Raw genomic sequence first — 23,532 nt, 5'->3', positions numbered from 1 at the left:
CCCATAGGCTGGTATTCCAGAAAGCCACATGACCTTTGCTCTCACCTAGCAAAGCACCCTCGCCAACCTCCCCATCCTATTGACTCAGAACATACAGCCTTATCTATCCTATATCCTGGGTCTTGGGATTCTCTCCTTTTCTGAGCATCATCGGCTCAGTCACGTGGCAGAGAGCCTGTCACTTTTTAACCCTAGGATAAACTGGAGTGCCTAGAGAAGCAGGCACCAGCTCCCAGCTCAGGGAAGACAGGGGTGTGGCTGGGGAACCCATGGTGGTGGCAGGGGTTGGGCTAGTGCCTCCGGCTAATCTGTAATTGTGCGCTAAATCACCTCAGACTGAAAAGGAAACATTATTATTTACTTAATAATAAAGCTTATTTTAATATTTAATAATGAATTAATATTTAAATCTACTATTTAATAATAGAAAATTATTTAATATTTAATAACAGCTTATTTTTGTCTCATGGTCCCAGGGAGACAAAGTTCACAGTGATGTAGAAGGCGTGGCAGCACACAATATTATTTCTTGCAAAATAAGGATCAAAGGGCCCCGGCCTCCATCAGCACAGGTTAAAGGGAAAAAAAAACACTACAACGAGTGCTTACAATAAAGGTCTATCATTAACATTAACACTTTAAAAAGAATTCAGCCGCGGTTAACCAAACTATCACCTCTGGAAAAGGGGGCTCACTTAGTTACTTTAGCCTAAGGGTGGCTCGGGAAGAGCAGCGGCAGCAAAGGCGGCCTAGGGACAGCCGTGGGCCAGTGACCACAGGCACAGCCGCGCGTGCGAGCCGAAAGAGCCGAGCGAGGGAGGCGGCGGCGCCTCCGGGCGGCCGGAAGGCCTGCGCAGAGCATCCGGGTGAGAGGCGGGAGGTCGGGGCGGCGTCCCGGCGCGCCGCCTCACCTCGTGGCGGGAGCTCGCGGCGGTGCACGGAGCCCGCCTCCCCGCTCTCGCTATGGTGCCGCTCGCGGGGGCCTGCGGAGGCGCCGCGGGTCCGCCCGCACGGGGGCGCCGGAGCGCGGCCATCGGGTCTTCGCTCCGCCCGCCGGAAGCGCTCTCCTGACCCTGCGCGCCGCGGGAAGATGGCGCTGGAAGCTGGCGACATGGAAGAGGGGCAGCTTTCCGACTCGGACTCCGACATGACGGTCGTCCCCAGCGACAGGCCGACGCAGATGGCTGTGAGCGAGAGGGCGCGCGGGAGACGGGGCTGGGCGCCGGGGGTCGCGAGGCCGGGATGGAGGGGCGCGGGCGGCCCCGGGATGCGGCGGCTCGGAGGCCGCGGGGCCCCGCCGGAGACTCGACCCCGCGGAGCCGCCGGCCTCGAGGCCTTCCGGCACGAGCGAGCATCCCCTCGCTTGCGGCTCCTGCCGCTGCAGCGGTCCCCGCTCCTGCACAGCCGCTCCTGGGGACAGGATTTGCCCAAAGGGAGAACGTGGGGACGGAGAGCTGTAACTGCGTTTGATGCTCATATTTTTGTCCCCGGCGGATAGCGAGCTCCTCGCGTACCCGAGACCCCGTCTTCAGTGTGTCGTCGCCCCCCCGTCCCCCCGAGTTTGGTCAGCTTCCACGTGCAGCATGGAGGCATCAGGCTTTGTTTCTGCTGTCCGGGGATGCAGACGGCATCTCGCTGTGTCGCCCACGACTGGACTGGCACGTGAACTGTCGTCCTGCCTCATAGGCTCCAGAAGTGCTGGGAGATCCCACTGCCCTGCCACTCTAGGACGCTTCCTAATCTTCTGAGACTCCCAGTACTCCCGCAGAGGGCTACCCGCCACTAGCTGCAAAATATTTAACTTCTCCGTTTTGGTGTTCTGGTGGGACTGGTGTGATGGACACTGTAAGGCCTGACCAGTGTTGGCAGCGGATGTTACTGGTGGATTAGTGTCACTGGCTTAAGACATCGCACTCGGTTTAAATACCTAAGAGGAACTCAATAAATGCTTGGTTTTGTGTTTAGTTTAAAAAGCAAAGACTGAGGGCAAAGTTAGTTAGAAGAAATACAGTCAGGGCTCTATTGCATGCCAGAGTGACTGATTAACAATAGCGAATATTTCAGAATAGCCAGGGGGTGGGGGTGTAGCTCAGTTGGTGGAGTGCTTGCCTAGCATGCCGGAGGCCCTGAGTTCAAGCCCCCTCTACTTAAAAGCCAAGTGTATCCCCCCCCATAAAAGGATTTTATTCGTCATAAAGTCTTTTTTTCACCGTAAAGAAATGACAAACGTTTAAAGTGATAAGTAAGCTAACAACCCTGATTTGAACATTACAAAATACATACACAAATTGAAGCATTATATTATACCACATAATTTTTTTTTTTTTTTTTTTTTTTGGTTTTTCGAGACAGGGTTTCTCTGTGGTTTTGGAGCCTGTCCTGGAACTAGCTCTGTAGACCAGGCTGGTCTCGAACTCACAGAGATCCACCTGCCTCTGCCTCCCAAGTGCTGGGATTAAAGGCGTGCGCCACCACCGCCCGGCACCACATAAATTTTTGTGGTTATTATGGGGTGGTCAGATTTTTTAAGTATTATCTTTACATGTAGATGTCTTAGGAAATTAATACTAGGATCTTGTTTTTCAGTTCCTTTAAAATTTGTTTACGTTAAAAAGTTGGTAAACATAATGCTGTGAAATCTGAATTTTGAGGGGTTTTGTTATTGTTGGTTTTGAGTCAGGGTGTCTTTTTGTAGCCCCAAGTGTCCTCAAAACCAGGATCTTTCTGCCTCAGCCTCCTGATCACTGATTAAAAGGTGTGCACTACTACACCTGATGAACTGCAGTTGAAAATAATATGTCTGGGATTTTTTTCCCCATAAGAGCTTACCTTCAAATGTTTGTGTGTGTGTGTGTGTGTGAGAGAGACAGAGAGAGAGAGACAGACAGACACCTGGCTGGCCTTGAACTTACAGAGATTTGCCTGCCTCTGCTCCAAAGAATGCTAGACTTGAAGTTGTGGGTCGCCAAGCTCTACTATACCATCTAATCTTAAAGGAGTAGCTGCAGAACCATATAAGGGAAGTTTGTATATCCAATGAGAAAATATATTTTTGGGGAGAAAGATAACTGTCTTAACTGACAGTAACAATTATTATGTATGTCATTCTCACAAATGTGGTCTTTAAAGGTGAAAAGTAAAGGCTTTGGTACATTTTTTAGGTCTTTCAGAACCGAGTTAATTTAATAGAGATTAGATTTGTTTCAGCTGTCTTTGGAGTGTGACTGTTGGATGCTCCAGTTGAATCTCTACTACACTTTTTCTCCTTATTGAGGTCTTGCTGTGCAACTCAGACAGGCCTGAACCCACTGTCTAACCTAAGTTGTCCTTAAACTTGTGATCCTTCTGCTTAGCCTCTGCAATGCTGGGGTGGCAGGCGCGCGCAGTACCTACATTGTTGTGGAAGCTAGCCCATGGTAGGTGGGATGAATGTTTTGTGGAACTGACTGTAATTTCTTTCACCTGCAGAAAGTACTAGGTGGGGGCAGTGTTGCCTGTGCACCAGTCACACACTACCGGACTGTTAAAAATGTGGACTCGAGTGAGGAGAGCGTGGATTCAGATGAAGAGTGCTCTCCTTGGAAACGTAAGCGACAGAAGTGTCATAATCCTCCTCCCAAACCAGAGCTTTTTCCGCTTGGCCAGAGCAGTCAGAAAGCAGTCAATGGCGGAAAGAAGGTGAACAACATTTGGGGTGCCGTGCTTCAGGAACAAAACCAAGATGCAGTGGCCATTGAACTTGGCATCTTGGGAATGGAAGGCACCCTTGACAAAAGCAGGCAGTCTGAGACCTATAATTATTTGCTTGCTAAGAAACTTAGACGGGAATCTCAAGAGTATACAAAGGAATTAGACAAAGATCTAGATGAATATATGCATGGTGACAAAAAAGCAGGGTCAAAGGAAGAAGAGAATGGGCAAGGCCACCTCAAACGGAAACGGCCTGTCAAAGACAGACTGGGTAACAGACTGGAAATGAACTACAAAGGCCGCTATGAGATCACAGAAGATGACTCTCAGGAGAAAGTGGCTGATGAGATTGCTTTCAGGTAAGCACTTGACTACATATCTGCTATTCACAGGAAGAAAATAGATGTTAAATACATTCTTTGTGAGGTTGTTTTTATTTGCTTGATTTTAGGGTCTCTATAGTCCCTGCTTTCTGGAACTTGCTACGTAGACCTGGCTGGCCTCACACTCACAGAGATCCACTTGCCTCTCAGAGCTGGAGTTAAAGGTGTCTGTCACACCTGGCTGAGGGTTTGGTTTGGTTTTTCTTAACGGAATCAACCCAGGGCATATTTGACTATGAATGTATTTGTGTCTTTTTTTTAAATGTACATTGGTTTGAAGGTGTCAGATCCCCTGGAACTGAAATTACAGACATTTGTGAGCTACTGTGTGGTTACTGGGAATTGAATTCGGGTCCTCTGGAAGAGCAGTCAGTGCTCTTAACCGCCAAGCCATCTCTCCAGCCTCTACATTTGTGTCTTTTTAAAGATAACTTTGAACTGGAACTTGGTACAGTGCTTGACTAGCATGCATGAGACCCCGAGTTCAATCCTTAGTACCCCATAAACTAGGCATAGTGTTACATGCCTGTAATCCCAGCACTAAGGAGATGGGAGATCAAAAGTTTAAGATAATGAGTTCTCAGCTACATGATGCCAGCCTGGGCTAGATGAGATACTGTCTCAAAAGGGGGAAAAATCAGAGGGGGGTGGGGGGGCTGGCAAGATGGCTCAGCTGCTCCCCAAGCCTGGTGTCAGTTTAATCCCTGATCTCATACGGTTGGAGTAGAGAACGGCCTCCTGCAAGTCTCCTGGCTGCCACATTCGTCCACACAGATAAATGGATGTAATTTTTACCGTTATTTCTAAGATGAAAAGTAAAATAACTGATATGTTAATATGATAATCACTCTTTTCAGGTGTTGATTTTTTTTTTATGGAGACAAATCTGGTTTTACAACCGTTGCTTTTATTATTATATTTTTACAACCATTGCATTTAAAACCTTTCTCTCACCACCCAGTACAATTCTCCGTGCCCATGTCCGTATGTCCATTTACTGTTAATATCCTTTCTCCTACAGGTATACTTTCTGTCCTTGTAAATTTGCCATACAGATGCAGCCATAGCAGTATTCATTTTTGTAGGTTATTTTTTTTTTTTTTCAAAGCAGGATTTCTCTGCCTCTGTAGTTCTGTAGACCAGGCTGGCCTTGAACTCAAAGATCCACCTGCCTCTGTCTCCCGAGTGCTGGGATGAAAGGCGTGCACCACTCACTATGCTTAGCTATTTATTAATTTATAAATGAGGAGTGTTGCTTTTTGTGTATTTTTGGGCTTTGTTTTGGGAAAGGTCTCCCATAGTCCAAGCCAGCCTCAAACTCACTATGTAACAAGGTGGGTCTTGAGAACTGATTCTTCGTCTCTACCTCCCAAAGGCCGGGATTGTAGGCGTTCGCAACCATACCCTGACCCTGTGTTTTTGTTTTTTCGAAACAGGGTTTCTCTGTGGTTTTGGAGCCTGTCCTGGAACTAGCTCTGTAGACCAGGCTGGTCTCGAACTCACAGAGATCCGCCTGCCTCTGCCTCCCGAGTGCTGGGATTAAAGGCGTGCGCCACCATCGCCCGGCCGCTGACCCTGTGTTTTTATTGCTTGTATATAGATTTGTGTATGTCTAGACTAAATGGGTAGTCTGCATTTATTGATTATGAATAATGCTGTTAATGAACCCCTTGCTTGTAAATCCTTGACCATGTATGTTCATTTCTTTTGGGTAAATAGAATTGCTTTGCAGGTACTAAATTGTCAATTCATGCATTTTTCACAGGTTCAGATTCTAATTAACTTACTAGCTCCAAGTCACTAGTCACATATTTGAAAATAAGTATTGCTGTCAGGAAACAAATGTTTCAGGCAATATCTGTGCTGGTTAGTTTTGTTTTGGGTTTTGTTTTCCTTTTTAATTGTCAAGGTGGTTGCGGCCTGGAGAGGTGGCTCATTAGTTAGTAGCACTGGCTGTTCTTCCCGAGAATCTAGGTTCAATTCCCAGCATCCACATGGCAGCTCACAGCCATCTGTAACTCCAGTCCCAGGCAATTAAAGACTCTCTTTTGACCTTTGTGGGCATTGCATGCACATGGTGCATGCACATGTATACATACAGGCAAAACACTCAGACACAAAAAATAAAAGTCAAAATCAGGCAGGGTTTCAAGTCCTGTAACACCCGATTCTGTGTTACACCCTCGGTACAGTTCGCGCGCCACTGTACCATATACGAGTCGGGCAAGGGCCTGGAGATTAAAAGAACACACAGAGACCTGGGTCATTCATAAGGAGATCAGCCGAATGCCGTTTATTCAACCTTGGGGAAATCCTTATATACCTAGCTGCTGCACAAGGATTTCTGCCCAGGCAGGTGGGAAATTACCATACCAACGATGGAGTCAATGCTCTACAGCTAATCACCAGGTGGGGCAGGGGGAGCACAGGAACAAACAGAATGCTTTAGTTAGCTAACCAGAAACTGTCCTCAAGATGAACCCCAGGAACAAGGGTAGACCTGGGCCCTACAAAGTCCAGTTGCAGGGGACCTAGCATCCTCTTCTGGCCTCCTGGGCATCAAACATGAGACATACACGCAGGTAATAAATACACTTACACCTACAAAAAATTTTAAATAGAAGTTTGAAATTTGTATTCTGAAGAAATGTAAAATTTATAAACCAAAGTCTCCTTCAGCAATGAGGAAACTGAGGCCCGGGAGTTACCTGGCTTGCACAAGGTTGTTGACTTTGTGAGGGTCAGACCTGAAGCTGAACCTTGGTCACCTGCTCCTCCTACTCTGATGCCTTTTCCACAGTATTGCATAGCTTCCTGTGAGGAGAAACCAAGGTACTGGGTCTGACTGAAAACTGAAAAGCCTTCTGCACTGTTTCTTGTCTAGGGGACCATGGGCTCTGTTTGACCCGCTTAGCAGAGTTCCTCCAGCTCCCTGTATTTGTTTCATTTACTGCTTTTTTGAAATGGGGTCTGTTGTATGTTTTACTCGTCTGGCTTTTTTAGGGGGCCTGCTACCCAGCTCCCAAAAAAATCACACATGGAGGCTTATTCTTAATTATGAATGCCCAGCCTTAACTTGGCTTGTTTCTTGCCAGCTTTTCTTAGTTTAAATTATCCCACCTACCTTTCCTCCCTGGACTTTTATATTTCTCTAATTCTTTCCTTGTTATTCAGTGGCTGGCCCCTGGTGTCTCCTCCCCTTGTTCTCTTGCTTGCCTTTTTCTCGCCTCCTTTTTTTACTCTCTGCCTGCCAGCCCCGCCTATCCTTGCTTCTGCCTCACTATTGGCTGTTCAGCTCTTTATTAGCCCATCAGGTGTTTTAGAGAGGCAGCGAATCACAGCTTCACAGTTAATCAAATGCGGTATAAACAAAAGTCACACACCTGAAAATAATATTCCCCTACAAGGGTCTGTCTTTTTTATTTATTTTTAATTTTTTTTCTCCCCAGGCAAAGTTTCTCTGTGTAGCTTTGGAGTCTGTCCTGGAACTCTCTCTCTGTAGACTGAGCTGGCCTCGAACTCACAGAAATCCCCTGTCTCTGCCTCCTGGGTGCTGGGATTAAAGGCATGTGCCATCGTGCCTAGCTCTCCCTATATTACTCGTCTCTGAAGAGTAGGATGAAAATAATGTCTAACATTTGAAAGAACTGGCGTGTGCAGATAAGACAGGCCATTAGGATTAAGGTATAAGAAACCATCGGAAGGTTAATTTTGAAGCATAATAACTGAAAGCATACTATGTGTTTGTTAGTTGTCTTGGCAGAAGTGCACGAGTTTATCACCTTTACATTTAGAGCTGAATTCATGCACCTCACTCAGCGCGCTTTTGAGAACTGCCATAATCCAAAAGGCAAGAAGAGCCTTAGTTAAGAACAGATATGGGGCCCGAGGTTAGAAACTCCAGTGACTGAAGAGCAGCTTGTTCCAGTCAGGAGCTCACGGTTCATGGACGGAGATTAGAAAAGCAGGTGTTAGCAGGAAGATTTGAATTCCAGTTGAGAACTGCACTGGGGGCTGAAGTAGATTTCAACAAGTAGTAATTGCTTTGTGTCCTCAACAGGTTACAGGAACCGAAGAAAGACCTGATAGCCCGAGTGGTGAGGATACTTGGGACCAGAAAAGCCATTGAACTCTTGATGGAAACTGCTGAAGTTGAACAGAATGGTGGTCTTTTCATAATGGTAATGCTAATACTGTTTCTGGGCTTGGTTTGGGGAGTTTTTGTTTGTTGTTTGGTTTTGGTTTTTTGAGACAGAGTTTCTCTGACTGTCTGGCTGGGAACTTTGTCTGCAGACTAGGGTTGGCCTCAAACTCAAACAGATTTGCCTGTCTCTGCCTCCTGGGTACTGGGATTAGAGGCGTGTTCCACCACTGCCTGGCACCTGTTTCTGGGTTTATATTATTATCTGGATTTTATTTATTTAAGCAAAATGAACTTGCCTCTCTGTTCCTCCCACACACTTTGATGACCCGGTTTCACTGTGTAGCTCCAGCTATCCTCAGACTCTGTACTACCTCAGCCTCATCAGTGCTGATTCTGTAGGCTGTGTCATTATACCCTCTTACAGGAATAATTTTAAGACAACTGTCTAGAAGGAACCAAAAGCTCAAGTTGGAAGGCTTTATTTTTTGAGCACAACTTACTGTGGTTTAGCTAAATTATTCAATTTCTTGTGCTCAGTCTCCTCGGGTAAAAAATGAGGAAGAATCCTTTGCTGTAAGGATTAGATGAGATGGTACACAGCTTAGTGCCTGGCATTATGGTTGTAAGGCCAGCCTAGTTTACAGAGTAAGACCCTGTCTTGAAAATACTTAAGTTATAATAATAATAAGCCAAATAGAACTGAGTATGATAGGATTTGTCTGTAACCTCAGCATTCAGGAAGCCAAGGCTTAAGATTGCTTAGGGTTCCAGGACAGCCTAGACAAGACCCTGCCTCAAAAATAAGCCAAATCACAAGTAGATACACAGTAAAACTGCATGATTAAGAGTTCAAGGGTAGACTGAGAGATGGCTCAGAGGTTAAGAGCACTGGCTACTTGCTCTTCCAGAGGTCCCAAGTTTAATTCCCAGTGACACATGGTGGCTCACAACCATCTATAATGACATCTGGTGCCTTCTTCTGGCCTGAAGGCAAGCAGATCACTGTATACATAATAAATAAATGAACCTTAAAAAAGATTCAGGTAAGAAGGAAAACTATCTGGAAAAAAATCCTTATGTTGGAGAGCAATAACAGGAAAGGCAGTTGAGAAAAACTGCTCACTGTTTCTACGCTGGCAAGACTAAGGACAGTATCTCTGTGAACATGGTTTTACAGATTTCATTAATTCAGCTTTCACTATGAAATAAGGACGACAGTGTGGATGTCTTTCTTCTGCTCTTGGTCTGTAGTGTGTTACCCAGTAGGCACAGCACAGCGAGTGACATGCTGTGACTGACAAGTTAAGAGCTTGTAGTGTTCTGGAGAGGCCTAGTTTAGTTCCCAGCACCCCTGTTGGATGGCTCACAGCCTCCTTTAACTCCAGCCCCACAGGGATCCAAGGCTCTAGCCTCTCTGGGCACCAGCACTCACACTATCACACATAATGTTTAAAATTAACAAATTTGAAAAGAATTGAGAACATTGCTGAAAAAATAGCCTATAATCTTAAATTATAGAAATTTGCGACAAAAGATAAAATTAGTTATATAAGCTATTTAGATTTTCATTTACAGGAACATGAAGATCAAGGTTTATTAGTAATATTGTAATTTTTTTAAAAAGAAAACTCTGTTCCATTGAGTTAATGCTGGTCCACTGAATGTTGAGATGTGAGTTCAAGTACACTTTTGATATATTCTTTTTGAGTAATGAGTGCCTGCTTTGTATTGAGAGCTGTTGAGTCTGAAGACAAGAAAAACTCAGTTTATTGCAGTAATTATAAAGCCAGGCATGGTGGCACATGCCTATAATCCCAGCACTTGAAGGCAGAGACAGGAGGATTGCTGAGCTGAGCTACCTAGTAAGTTTCTAACTCACTAGCCTACATAATGAGAACCTGTCTCATAAAAAGTGGGGGAGGAGCCGGGCAGTGGTGGCGCACGCCTTTAATCCCAGCACTGGGGGGGGGGGGGGCAGAGACAGGCGGATCTCTGTGAGTTCGAGGCCAGCCTGGTCTACATGAGCTAGTTCCAGGGCAGGCACCAAAACTATAGAGAAACCTTGTCTCAAAAAAAAAAATGGCCTTTGAAATGGCTTAGTAGGTAAAGACGTTTTCTCCCAAGCTTGATGTTCTGAGTTCATCCCTGGTCCCGCTCATGGTAGAGTCATGGTGTGGAACAGTTAGCAAATTGTCCACTGAACTTCTCATGTATGCACACCTTTCTTCAAAAAAAAAAAAGCAATAAATATAATTTCAAGTGTATTAGCACTGAGGGGAAAGAAATAGATCTAATGGAGGTGTAAGGGAAGGGGACAGAGAAGAGTAAATATGGTCAGGGTAGAGATCAGCACTGGCTTAAAAGGCAGAATAGTAAGTACTAATAATGATTTATAATGCTTTTTTTGGTTTTTTGAGACAGGGTTTCTCTGTGGTTTTGGAGCCTGTCCTGGAACTAGCTCTTGTAGACCAGGCTGGTCTCGAACTCACAGAGATCCGCCTGCCTCTGCCTCCCGAGTGCTGGGATTAAAGGCGTGTGCCACCACCGCTCGGCGATTTATAATGCTTTTGACTATTAGTTCAGTATTAATGAATCTGTGTGTGCACACATACACACACACAGATAGTAAGTACTAATAATGATTTATAATGCTTTTGACCATTAGTCCAATATTAATGAATCTGTGTGTGTGTGCGTGCATTTTGTTTGATTGGGTTTTTGATTTGTTTTCACTTTGGTGGGTGATTAAACCCAGTCTTGTACAAAACATGCCCTCTTCCACTGAGCTACACCCTTTACCCCAACAGATTGTTTAAAGAAAGTGTCCTTAAGCAGTATTCAAGTTTGAACAAATTAATGTTATACTACATGTAGAGCTATGTTTTAATGTTTGCTAGTTCAGTGTTTGTGGCAACTTTATAGAATATGTCATCATGAGTAGTGGGAAGTAACAGTAGATACATATATCTTAGTGTGTATATTTAAATCTAAAAATCTTAAAAAGAGCCAGAATCAGATCTGGGTTTCAAATCTGGTCCTGGCTGTTTCCATAAGCATACATCTATTCAGATATATCCTGGTCATTCATGAAGTCTGTGGCCTGGGAACTGGGCTTGTAGCTCGGTGACTGAGTACTTTCCTAGCATGGCAAAGGCCCTGATTTCTGTCTCAGCACTGTTAAATAAGTAATCAGTCTTTGCATATGAAATTGTTGCAACATAAATTGGAAATATTCTCGAAAAATTGGCTATGGAAATGTCTGTGTAGTTTACTCTTTTTAATCCCTTTCCGTAGAATGGTAGTCGAAGAAGAACACCCGGTGGGGTTTTTCTGAATCTCCTGAAGAACACTCCTAGCATCAGTGAAGAACAAATTAAGGTAATGACAATGACTGTGTCCTTGACTTTATGACTTGTGAAAATACACACTTGTAATCCCAACTTGCAGAAGCAGAGACAGGAGTGTAGGAGGAGGGCCCGCACACATCCCAGGAAAGATCCCATTTTTAAAGATAGAAGGAAGTCAGGCAGGGTGGTGCTTGCCTTTAATCCCAGCACACAGGTACAGGTGGGGGCAGGTGGATCTCTCTGAGTTTGAGGCTAGACAGCTATATAAGATCCTGTCTCAGCCGGGCGGTGGTGGCGCACGCCTTTAATCCCAGCACTCGGGAGGCAGAGGCAGGCGGATCTCTGTGAGTTCGAGACCAGCCTGGTCTATAAGAGCTAGTTCCAGGACAGGCTCCAAAACCACAGAGAAACCCTGTCTCGAAAAACCAAAAAAAAAAAAAAAAAGTTCTTTTTGGACTTCTACTCAGTCTTTCTTCCTTCTTTCCCTCCCTCCTTTCTTCCTTCTTCCTTTTTGTTTTTGTTTGTTTGTTTTTGTTTAGTTGTCCTGGAACTCACTTTGTAGACCAGGCTGGCCTCAAACTCACAGACATCCACCTGCCTCTGCCTCCTGTGTTCTGGGTTTAAAGGTGTTTGCCATCACCGCCTGGCTAGTCTAGCATTTTGAGGATTGATTTTAAGAACATGCAGTCAGGGGCTGGAGAGATGGCTCAGAGGTTAAGAGCATTGCCTGCTCTTCCAAAGGTCCTGAGTTCAATTCCCAGCAACCACATGGTGGCTCACAGCCATCTATAATGAGATCTGGTGCCTTCTTCTGGCCTGCAGGCATACACACAGACAAAATGTTGTATGCATAATAAATAAATAAATAAATAAATAAATAAATAAATAAATATTTTTTTTTTAAAAAAAAAGAACATGCAGTCAGGCCAATGAGAGGATTCAGTGGGTAAAAGTGCTGACCGCTAAGGTTCCACATGGTGGGCCTGCAGAACTGACCCCTGCTAGTTGTCTTCTGACCACATGTGCACAAGCATGCACACACACAAATGAGTGTAATAAAATTTTCTACAGGTGCAGTAAAAGTGAGTTTGAGGACTAGGGTGTAGCTCAGTAGTGTAGCATGTGTTTAGTATGCCCCAAAACCCAAGTTCAATAAAGAAAAGAGAAAGACTCTTAAATGTCAAATGTAAGGCTGGCTAGTTGTCTCCAATGGTAAAAGTGTTTGCCATGCCAGACATATAATCTGTCATGATGCTGCAACTAGTCTTTTGATTGCCACATTGGTGACAGTCAGTCTATAGAGTTTGGAAGCCGGAACCAGATTTGCTGAGTAGAGCTTTTTGTTTTGGCTTTTTTGTTGTTTTTGGTTTGGTTTACTCTGTGTGTGTGTGTGTAAATGAGAAGGTAATAGTTTGGTTTTTGCTTTTGAGACCGGTCTCACTGTGTAACCCTGGCTTGCCTCCGCTTCCTGAATGCTGAGGTGTGTACCACCATGCCCCACCTGCAGTTTCTTTTTAATGAGACTTGCAGTGTTTGGTGGGAAAGGAACTTCATAATCATTTACTGCTTTGCAAGATATTATTAGAGTTTTTTTTTTTAAGCTCAAGATGCTTAATAAATTAAGATGTGTTTTTATATAAAATAAAAATGCATCTTAACCTCTTGAAACCAGGATGTGATTTCAAGGATTACAGAATTACATACCTGTAATTCCAGCACTTGGGAGGCAGGGGCAGGAGGATGCTCACAATTTGAGGCCAGCCTGGTCTACAGAGTGAGTTCCAGGCTAGACAGGGCAGTGTAGTGAGACTATTTCATAACAAGCATATATTTACTGGTACTAGTTTTGTGCCTCAGAAAACATTTTTGACTGTGAGAATTTGGGATGCCATAGCTATACACTACAAGTAGTGAGTGAAGACTGCATGTCCAGCCTGGAGTTTCAGCAGTGCCAGTGTTAGAAAGCACCGTGCTCCTCAGTGTTTTGTGTTTGTGTGTACCCTGCATGTATGTATGCATCCCGTGTGTGTACAGTGCTCTCAGCCCAGAGGGGAGTGTGTTGGGTCTCCTTGAAACTGGAGTTACAGGTAGTTGTAAGTCAACATATTGGTACTGGGAACTGAAAGGTCCTCTGGACAAGCAGTAAGTACTCTTAACTGCCATCTTTCCAGCTTCTACAATAGTATTCTTTTTTTTTTAAGAGTTTTTTTTTTTAATTTTTATTTATTATGTAGACAGTGTTCTGCCTGCATGTATGCCTGCAGGACAGAAGAGGGCACCAGATTTCATCACAGATGGTTGTGAGCCACCATGTGATTGCCGGGAACTGAACTCAGGACCTAGAGTAGTCAGTGCTCTTAACCTCTGAGCCATCTCTTCATCCCTACAATAGTATTCTTTTTTTTTTTTTTTTTTTTTTTTTTTTTTTTTTTTTTGGTTTTTCAAGACAAGGTTTCTCTTTGGTTTTGGAGCCTGTCCTGGAACTAGCTCTTGTAGACCAGGCTGGTCTCAAACTCACAGAGATCCGCCTGCCTCTGCCTCCCGAGTGCTGGGATTAAAGGCATGCCCCACCACCGCCGGGCAGCAGTAGTATTCTTAAGAGATGAAATTGTTACATTTTGCAAATGGCATGTTCTTAAATAGGTCAGTTTTAATTTTGTAGCACAGGTAGTCATATGTAGTTAAGATGTTTCAAAGTAAGTATGTCTTTAATCTTTTATTCTGGTTTTTGTGTTATCAGTTACAATTTATTTAAATTCTAAACAAAATTTCACCATGGTAGTTTCTCTTTTAGCAGATATGGGACAGTGTGTTACAGTAGAGGTTGTGAGAAATAGATGACGCTAAAAGGCCTGCCTCATAATATAACAAATAATATGGGGTGGGTTTTGTTTTGTTATTTTTAGCCAAAGTTGTTTTTTATTTCAGGATATTTTCTACATTGAAAACCAAAAGGAATATGAAAATAAAAAAGCTGCTAGGAAAAGAAGAACACAACTATTGGGGAAAAAAATGAAACAAGCTATTAAAAGTCTGAATTTTCAAGAGGATGATGACACATCACGAGAAACTTTTGCAAGTGACACTAACGAGGCCCTGGCCTCCCTTGATGAAGCCCAGGAAGGACCTGGTGAAACCAAACTAGATGTGGAGGAAGCCATCGAGGTGGACCATCCTCAGGATTTGGACATATTTTAGGCACATTTTGGACATTTTGAAGATAAACCTTTGTACAAACATAGTTTCCATTTCTGCTGAGGTTGCTGTGCTATGCACCGAATCTAGAGAATGGAGAGCTGTTGCTGTTTCTTGTTTGAAGTAAATGTGTGTGGGGGCAGTCGAACGGCATTGACAGCGGTGTTTAAAGGTGGCCATGTCTGTCGGGTGTGCAGCACAGGTCTAATCTCTCATTCTGCCGCCTGTACTGACTGGTAAGGCCCGGGTCCCTGAGGTCACTCTGTCCAGCTCACTCTTTCATGCCGTTAAGAAGCTTTTGTTTTCTGATTTATCTTGGTGGCGAGCTATGCTTTGGTTTTAACACATTCCATTAAAATATGCTAAAATATGCTAAAATATGCATAAATTGTTCAGCTCTTGCATCCAATTGTTCCTGTAGGGTGGGCAGAATCTTGGTATGGACTAACCTCTTGTCTTTCTGCTTCAGCCTAAGTAGTGCTGAGATTGTGGATTTATGCCACCATGTTCTGTTGTTTGACAATTTTTAAAAAGCTATTATTAGGGCCGGGCGGTGGTGGCGCACGCCTTTAATCCCAGCACTCGGGAGGCAGAGGCAGGCGGATCTCTATGAGTTCGAGACCAGCCTGGTCTACAGAGCTAGTTCCAGGACAGGCTCCAAAACCACAGAGAAACCCTGTCTCCAAAAAAAAAAAAGCTATTATTAGGTGGGTAAGAGATATAGGTGTGGGGGCCATGCATGTTGTGGTCAAAGTGCAATTTTGTAGAGTTAGGTGTCTCTTTTCCTTTAAGTGGGCTCTAGGTTGTAAGGCCTGCACTTCAAACATTTTTATGTGCTGAGCCATCTCACTGACCCCTCTCAGGCACTCTTAAAGACAGAAACAAGTCTATGTGGAAGCTGCTTGCCATCTGTTTGTTGAAAGCAAGTAAATAGCAGAAGCTTTTTTCTTTTCCTTTTTTTTTTTTCCTTTTTTTTTTTTGAGCTAGGATTGTAATAGTCTAGTTTTGGGCTGTTCTTAGAACTCATTGTGTAGACCAGGCTGGCCTCAAATTCGCTAAGTAGCAAATGAAGACCTTGAATATCTGATCATCCTGCCTCTTCCTCCCAAGTGCTGTGGTTACAGGTGTGCACCACCACTTGGTTTCTCCAGTGTGAGAGGCTGAACTTAAGGTTCAGCCATGCCGAGTTAGTGCCACCAACTGATCTGCATCCTGAGGCTCTAGTCAGCAGACTTTCTGTTTGTCAAATTCGCAATGTCTCCAGCTGTCCTCATGTTTTAATTGATGAGAGTGTTTCTCACAAAGAGACTTAAATAGCTCTGAGCTGCATACTCCTAGCTACTAAGGGTTGCTGTGGCGTTAGCAGGACAATTGTTACATCAACGGCAGCAGTTTCATCAGAATTAGGCTGTGTGAGGTTCTAGGTAAGAATTCTGTCATTGCTGCCAGTGATGGCTTTGGAAAAAGATGCCTGTCCTGCTTTGCCAAAACTGGACAAGAGCAGCGCAGCAGGGAATGCAGCGAAGCCTGCCAATAAGTGAGGACCTGGGGTTCCGGGCTGCTGGTTTGCTGTTTGTAGTAGAGATGGTGTAGGGCCTCACACAAGCTAGGCAAGTGATCTACCATTGAGCTTCATCAGCCTCATTACACCCCCAGGACGGGTCTTGTGTAGTCCAAGCTGGCCTTGACCTCTTGGTGTAGCTGAGTGAGAATGGCCTTGGACTCAGTCTGCTTCCACCTCCAAAGTGCTCGAGGTACTGGTGAGCACCACCTAGCAGCGCAGAGATGGGAGCCAGTCCTTATGAGTGCTAGGCAAGCTCTCTACCACCTACGTTTCATCTCTTATCCCTGGCAGCCCCTCAATACTGTTATTCTTCTGTTTTTGGTTTTTTTGGTTTTCTTTTATTAAAACACCCATTACTTGGATGTGTGTGGTGTGTGTATGTCCTTAGAGGCTATGAGAGGGTATCAGATTTGGGGGGAACCAGAACCACAGGCAGATCTGAGCAGCCCATTGTGGGAGCTGGGAACTGAACCCTTGTCCTCAGGATAGAGCATTCAAGTGCTCTTTTTTTTTTTTTTTAATTTATTTATTATGTATACAATGTTCTGTCTGTGTGTATGCCTGCAAGCCAGAAGAAGGCACCAGACCTCATTACAGACGGTTGTGAGCCACCATGTGGTTGCTGGGAATTGAACTCAGGACCTTCGAAAGAGCAGGCAATGCTCTTAACCGCTGAGCCATCTCTCCAGCCCCCATTCAAGTGCTCTTGAGAGAGAGAGAGAGAGAGAGAGAGAGAGAGAGAGAGAGAGAGAGAGAGAGAGAGAGAGAGGAGAGGAGAGAGAGAAGAGAGAAGAGAGAGCGTGAGCTAACTGGGAATGGCAAGGGCTTTTGAAACCTCAATACCTACCCCTCTGACACACCTCTTCCAACAAGGCCACACCTCCAAATCCTTCCCAAAGGGTTCTATTACTGGGAACCAAGTATTCAAACATCCAAACCTATGGGGACCATTCTCATTCAAACTACCACACACTTTTGAGCATTTAGACAGAAAGCTAAATATTCATAGAGAAAAGTTTGTGCAGGGATAGTGAGTCTGACTTAAATATAGAGCTTGGATAAACCCAGAATCCAAGTTAATCTTTCCCTCCCTCCTTTACTTTCTTTTCTATTGCTTCATATTTACTTTGTACGATTCATAGATATGAAGCAGATTACGGTGTACTATATTCACTCTTTTTTTTTAAAATAATTTATTTAGCTTTTCTTTTTCTATGTGCATTGGTGTAAAGGCGTCAGATCCCCTGAAACTGGAGTTACAGACAGTTTTGAGCTGCCATGTGGGTGCTGGGAATTGAACCCCGGTCCTCTGGAAGAGCAGCCAGTGCTCCTAACCTCTGAGCCACCTTTCCAGCCCCTATATTCACTCTTAAAACTAGACTGTAGGGCTTGGTGGTGGTGGCACAAGCCCTTAATCCCAGCACTTGGGAGTCAAGGCAGGAGGATCTCAGTGAGTTCGAGGCCAGCCTGGTCTACAGAGCAAGTTCCAGGACAGCCAGGACTGTTACACAGAGAAACCCTAAACAAAATCTAGACTAGGGCTAGAGGAATGACTCAGTGGTTTGGGGCACCCACATTGAGCAGCTCCCAGCTCCCCCTGGTTCCAGTCCCAGGGGGCTCTAATGCCCACTTCTGGCCTGGGAAAGGCATCTTCGCACACATAAACACACACCAAATAAAAATGAAAACCTGGGTTGTATGCACGTTTGTGGTTGGAGCACACGTACCCGTCCTAACTTGATCTTGGTGATACTTGGGTTGGCTTGTTTTGTGGAAGGGCCTCACTCTACCCTAGCGAATCCAGTACTCAATATGTAGAGTAGGATGGTCTCCATAGCAATCCTCTAGCTTCCCTACTGTTGGGATTAGAGGCCTGAGCTACCACGCCCAACTGGCTGGCTTGCTGTGTGATGACCCCCAGTAGCACAGCTCTCTGTCCTGCAGCTACCAGGTATGACGAACCCAAGCTGCATCCATTTCTTAGAGCAGTGGTTCTCAACCTTCCCAATGCTGGGACCCTTTAATACAGTTCCTTGTGTTGTGGTGAACCCCCAACTATAAAATTACTTCTGTTGCCACTTCCTGTCTTTTTGCTACTGTTATGTAATCGTAATGTAAAAGCCTGTGTTTTCTGGTGGTCTTAGGTGACCCCTATGACCCCATTTGACACCCCCCAAAGGGATCATGACCAGCAGGTTGAGAACCACTGTCTTAGAACCACGTGGACACAAGTTAACTCAACCCCCTTTCTCCTTTCCTATCTTCAGGTGTGAGGAGATTCACTTACCACGCTTCTCACTAAAGCAAGGCATGATCCCAACACGTTATGTTATGCCTTGGAAAGAAAGCATGAAATTCAGGAATGTGAATCTGAAGGTATTTTCTCACCAATATTTAGGTTAAAGCCTGCCTATGGCTGTGAGAGATAGATGCTTTCCACCAAGCCTGACAGTCGGAGGGTGACCTGGGACCCACAGGATGGAAGGAGAAATCTGATTCCTCCAACTTGTCCTCTGACCTGCGTGCACACACATGCTCATGTGTGCACACACGCGTGCCCACTAAACAAACTAAATGTGATAATAAAAATAGAATCAATTTAGTATAATTTCTAAGGTATATATAGCAATGCAAAAAACTCATTTTATGTATTTTCACATGTACTTGTAAACAAAAATAACCCAAATGCAAACTTAAAGTGGGCGCGTGACAGCATTTGAGGTCGCGTCCACTCCTGGGCAGTGTTGGAGGCCGAGCTGGCTTAGGGAGCGTGAATAGTAAAGCTACAGCACAGGAGCTCTGCTTGAGACCGTGCTGGGTATTCAAGCAGAGTGCCAGGGAAGCGGCTGGCCTAGGTTTGCAGGTAAGGCTTGCCCCTCGGTGCTGCTAGCCAATCTGAAAATGTTTTCCAAATTCAAACTGGCCATTATAGGGCTCTTCTTTTCCTTCCCTCCCCTTTCCTCCTCCCCTCTCTTCCTCCCTCTCTCCCTCCTCTCTTCCTCTTCTTCCTTCCACTTCTCACCACCCCCTCTCAAATTGAGCCTCAACTCTGGAGCCCAGATTCTCCTAGAACTCACTATATAGCCCAAGCTGGCTTTGAACTCATGGTTATCCTTCTGCCTTAGTTTCTCCAGAGTGTGTTTTGACAAGGCAGAAAAGTCTTAGAAATTATAAATAATTACATGGAATAAAATAAATTATAAAACATGGCTCAACTATTTCCTTATAAAATGCTCATATATAATGCTATAAAATAAAAGAGTTTTGTTGGGCTTTTTTTTTTTTTTTTTTTGTTCTTGGGTTTTGTTTGTTTGTTTTTGAGAGAGGGTTTCTCCCTAGCTGTCCTGCCTGCCTCTGCCTCCTGAGTACTGGAATTAAAGGTGTGCACCACCAATGCCCAGCCTGAAATAATGTGTTTTTATCTAATACTTAAAAAACAAAACAAAACCTAAAGAAATTAAAACACAGGTATGAAATGCCAGTCTACACACGTTTATTACTAAGACTTTCTTCAATTTTGTTGTGTGTGTGTATATATGTATGAGAGAGAGAGAGAAAGAGACAAAGTCTTATTATATATACCTAGTTATCTTGGAACTTGCATATAGACAAGGCTGGGCCCAAACTCAGATCCATCTGATCTCCCTCCCAAATGCTGGAATTAAAGGTGTGTACCACCATGACTGGCTTTTCTTCAGTCTTAATATTGGGATTTTTTTATGTAATTTGATGGCTTAATGAATAGCATTGCAGGGACTGGAGAGAGTGTGGTTAAAAGCACTAGCTGCTCTTCCAGAGGGCCTGGGTTTAATTCCTAGCACCCACATGGCAGCTCACAACTGTAACTCCGATTCTAGGGAATCTGACACTCTCACAGAGACATACATGCAGGCAAAACAGCAATGCACATAAAATTAAATAAATTAGAAAAAATTAATAGCATTACATAGTGAGACACTGCTTTTAACTATCCTTTTCACCTATTAGAAATACAAAATAAAACTTTATGAACTGAAATTGGAAATACTGAATGTATTAAAGAAAACTTGCTTGCTTTTATAAAAGGTATGTTTCATTTTGTCTTTCTGTTGCTGTGAAGAGACACCATGACCACAGCAACTCTTATAAAGGAAAACATTTAATTGGGTGGCTTACATTTTTAGAGGTTTAGTCCATTATCATATTGGCGGGATGTGGAAGCATAGAGGCAGACATGGTGCTGGAGAAGGGGCTGAGAGTCCTACATCTTGATCTCCAGGCAACAGGAAGTGAACTGTGTACCACATTGAGTATAGCTTGAACAAGGGAGACCTCAGAGCCCACCCCTACAGTGACACACTTCCTCCAACAAGGTCACACCTACTCTAACAAGGCTACACCTCCTAATGGTGTCACCCCCTATGAGCTTATGAGGGCCAATTACATTAAAACTACCACACATTTATGTATAAGTGTGTGTGTGGGGGGCTCTGGTTGGTTCACCATGTGGGTCCCAGGGACTGAACTCAGGTCATTAGACTTGACAGCAGGAGCCTTTACCACCTGAGCCATCTCATTAGCCCCTCCTCCTTGTGTTGTTTCTGTTGTTATTGTTTTGTTTGGGTGTAAGGGTTGACCCATCATGCTTCCCTGTGGTGCTGGGCGCACTGTACCACTGAGCTGCCATCTTCGGCTGGATCTTTTTAGTGATTTTAAGGATGCTTCACTTTTACGACATAGGTTAATGCACTCCCAACAACTTTTACAATTTTACCGGTGACTCTGTGTGTGTGTCTGTGTGTGTGTCTCTGGGTGGGTGTGGGTATGCAGAATTCTACCTTAAACAATTACCATGAATGAAGTATAAAGAATAAAATGAACAGCACTCGGGAGGCAGAGGCAGGCGGATCTCTGTGAGTTCGAGACCAGCCTGGTCTACAAGAGCTAGTTCCAGGACAGGCTCCAAAGTCACAGAGAAACCCTGTCTCGAAAAACCAAAAAAAAAAAAAAAAAAAAAAAAGAATAAAATGAAATAGCATGCTCACACTGAGCAACGGTTACTGTGTGGTAGCTTGCTCTTCCCTTTCTATTTTGCCTTAGATGCTGACATACTTGTATAAACGTAATTTATTGTTTTTTTTTTGTTTTTGTTTTTGTTTTTTGAGACAGGGTTTCTCTGTGGCTTTGGAGCCTGTCTTGGAACTAGCTCTGTAGACCAGGCTCGTCTCGAACTCACAGAGATCCGCCTGCCTCTGCCTCCCAAGTGCTGGGATTAAAGGCATGCACCACCATCGCCCAGCGCATAAACGTAATTTAAAAATTAAAAAGAAAGGGCTGGAGGGATGGCTCAGAGGTTAAGAGCACTGACTGTTCTTCCAGAGATCCTGAGTTCAACTCCCAGCAACCACATGGTGGCTCACAACCATCTGTAATGAGATCTGGTCCCTCTTCTGGCCTGTAGGCATGCATGTAGACAGAAAATTGTATAATAAATAAATAAGTCTTTAAAAAATTTAAACAGAAAAAAAAAGCCAGGAAAAAGCCAGACATGGTGGCACACGCATTTAATCCCAGCATTTGGGAGGCAGAGGCAGGAGAATCTCTGTGAGTTCAAGGTCAGGCTGGTCTAGATATCAAGTTGCAGGCCAGCCAACTACCTAGTTAGCCTATAAGAGCACTGGCTGATCCTCCAGAGGACCTGTGTTCAATTTTCAGCACCCACATTAGCAATACACTCTAATATGGTCACTGAGTGGGGGAGGAGAAAGGAAAAAAGTCTTTAAACCTAACATGAAAACAACTGGTGCTATTCAGCAGAGTGTTTTCTCTCTTAGCAAGCAGAAGCGTGTGGGATCTATGCTGGCCCCTTGGAAGATTCTCTGTTCTGGGGTTACAGTGAGCGACTTTGCCATGGGGAAGATCGGAAAGTCGTCCTGAAGAAAGGCCCTCCAGAGATAAAGATAGCCGACATGCCTTTGCATTCGCCTCTCTCCAAATACCAGAGCACCGTGATCTCCCATGGCTTCAGGAGGCGACTGATTTGATGTGCTGACCTGGGGGTAGCTGTATGCTTGCCCAGCACACAAAAGGTTCAGGGTTCGAACCCCATTACTACTAAAAGTAATAAAATGATAAAGTAGTTCAATCTCTTGCCCTCGCTCGGTTCTGGTGCTTAAGTTCATTGCATTTTGCTGAAAAGTTTAATTTAACGATTGTAAATCAAAAGCATAATATAGATATCTTTGAAGGTTTAGAGAGGGCTAATATAAGTTCTGAGGCTGTCTGAGGTGGAGTGGGGGAGGAAGGAAATTGCTTCGTGGTGGATTTCCCAGGTGGATAAAGAGCAACGGATGAGCCCAGCCCTACCGTCTTGTGCATGCAGCCCTAGCCACTGCCGGTCCATAGGTGCCGCTAAGCTGCCTCGTCTGGCAAATACTGTTTGGCAGCAGACATCCTCTGGCTTTTACAATCTTTCTGCCCCATCTTCTGCTTTGGTCTGAGTGTTAGGGAAAGGAGAAATCATGTGGATGTCCTATCTATGAGCTCCATAGTCTTATTCTCTGCATATTGGCCAATTATGGGTCTCTATATTAAAAAGAAGCGTCTCTGATGAGAATTGCAGTATGCACTAATCTATGGCTGTCAAGGTAAGAACTTGGGGGCAGTGGTTGGTTACTCCGTAGCCTTCTTTTCACTGTTGCAACAGGAGGCATATCTACTTACGGCTTCTTAACCGGGCTAGACTATTGCTTGCTTTTCTTCTTTGGTGGCAGGCATAGATCCTCCTAGGACTCAGGATGCTAGCCAGCTGTGATGGAGCTTTCAGTCCCAGCTCAGTTTCTCCAAGTCCCATGATTCACGTGATATCTCCAGCACTAAGGTTTTGCTATCACGTTCATCAAGGGGAACCGAGAACAAAGGCAACAGCTTGTAGTATTAGGGGAAGATGGCCATGGGACCTTGCTGAACAACAGCTTGCAAAGAGGTCACCCGTACTTGGAACTGGGCTTGTTATTCAATATCCTGTGGTGTCTAACAGAGACATTGTCCCCATTATAGAGTACCCCCATTAAACCTCCTTTTCTATATGTACTTATCTATATATTAGGGAGCTTCTACAGTAGGTTTCGGTCTTAGGGTTTCTGTTGCTCAGAAGAAACACTATGATCAAAAGCAAGTTGGAGAGGAAAGGTTTTATTTGGCTTACACTTCCACATCACAGTTCATCAC

General features: G+C 44.4%; 2 protein-coding genes across 2 annotated transcripts; both read left to right on the top strand.

Annotated features, from left to right (window-relative positions):
- Positions 1-875: 875 nt before the first annotated feature.
- Positions 876-15,119, top strand: Phax (phosphorylated adaptor for RNA export). The gene is made up of 5 exons (XM_057789075.1): positions 876-1,186; positions 3,469-4,049; positions 8,134-8,254; positions 11,512-11,595; positions 14,493-15,119. Exons 1-5 carry the CDS (start codon positions 1,091-1,093, stop codon positions 14,760-14,762), a joined length of 1,152 nt encoding a protein of 383 aa, XP_057645058.1. The 5' UTR covers positions 876-1,090; the 3' UTR covers positions 14,763-15,119.
- A 329-nt stretch (positions 15,120-15,448) lies between these two features.
- Spmip10 (sperm microtubule inner protein 10) lies at positions 15,449-22,346 on the top strand. The gene is made up of 4 exons (XM_057789076.1): positions 15,449-16,296; positions 17,838-17,851; positions 18,587-18,699; positions 22,137-22,346. Exons 1-4 carry the CDS (start codon positions 16,211-16,213, stop codon positions 22,344-22,346), a joined length of 423 nt encoding a protein of 140 aa, XP_057645059.1. The 5' UTR covers positions 15,449-16,210.
- Positions 22,347-23,532: the final 1,186 nt, after the last annotated feature.

The sequence above is a fragment of the Chionomys nivalis genome, chromosome 14 (assembly GCF_950005125.1).
Source record: "Chionomys nivalis chromosome 14, mChiNiv1.1, whole genome shotgun sequence".
In the NCBI taxonomy this organism is placed as follows: Eukaryota; Metazoa; Chordata; class Mammalia; order Rodentia; family Cricetidae; genus Chionomys; species Chionomys nivalis.
This window is presented reverse-complemented; position numbering and strand designations above follow the sequence as displayed.

What these genes read in the sequence shown, in the direction of transcription:
- Phax (XM_057789075.1), top strand. Translation starts at nt 1,091, where the DNA reads ATGGCGCTGGAAGCTGGCGACATGGAAGAGGGGCAGCTTTCCGACTCG. An exon ending in GCTGATGAGATTGCTTTCAG is followed by an intron (nt 4,050 to 8,133) that starts GTAAGCACTTGA and finishes TGTCCTCAACAG; the next exon opens with GTTACAGGAACCGAAGAAAG. An exon ending in TCAGTGAAGAACAAATTAAG is followed by an intron (nt 11,596 to 14,492) that starts GTAATGACAATG and finishes TTTTTATTTCAG; the next exon opens with GATATTTTCTACATTGAAAA.
- Spmip10 (XM_057789076.1), top strand. Translation starts at nt 16,211, where the DNA reads ATGGCTTTGGAAAAAGATGCCTGTCCTGCTTTGCCAAAACTGGACAAG. An exon ending in TCAGGAATGTGAATCTGAAG is followed by an intron (nt 18,700 to 22,136) that starts GTATTTTCTCAC and finishes TTTCTCTCTTAG; the next exon opens with CAAGCAGAAGCGTGTGGGAT.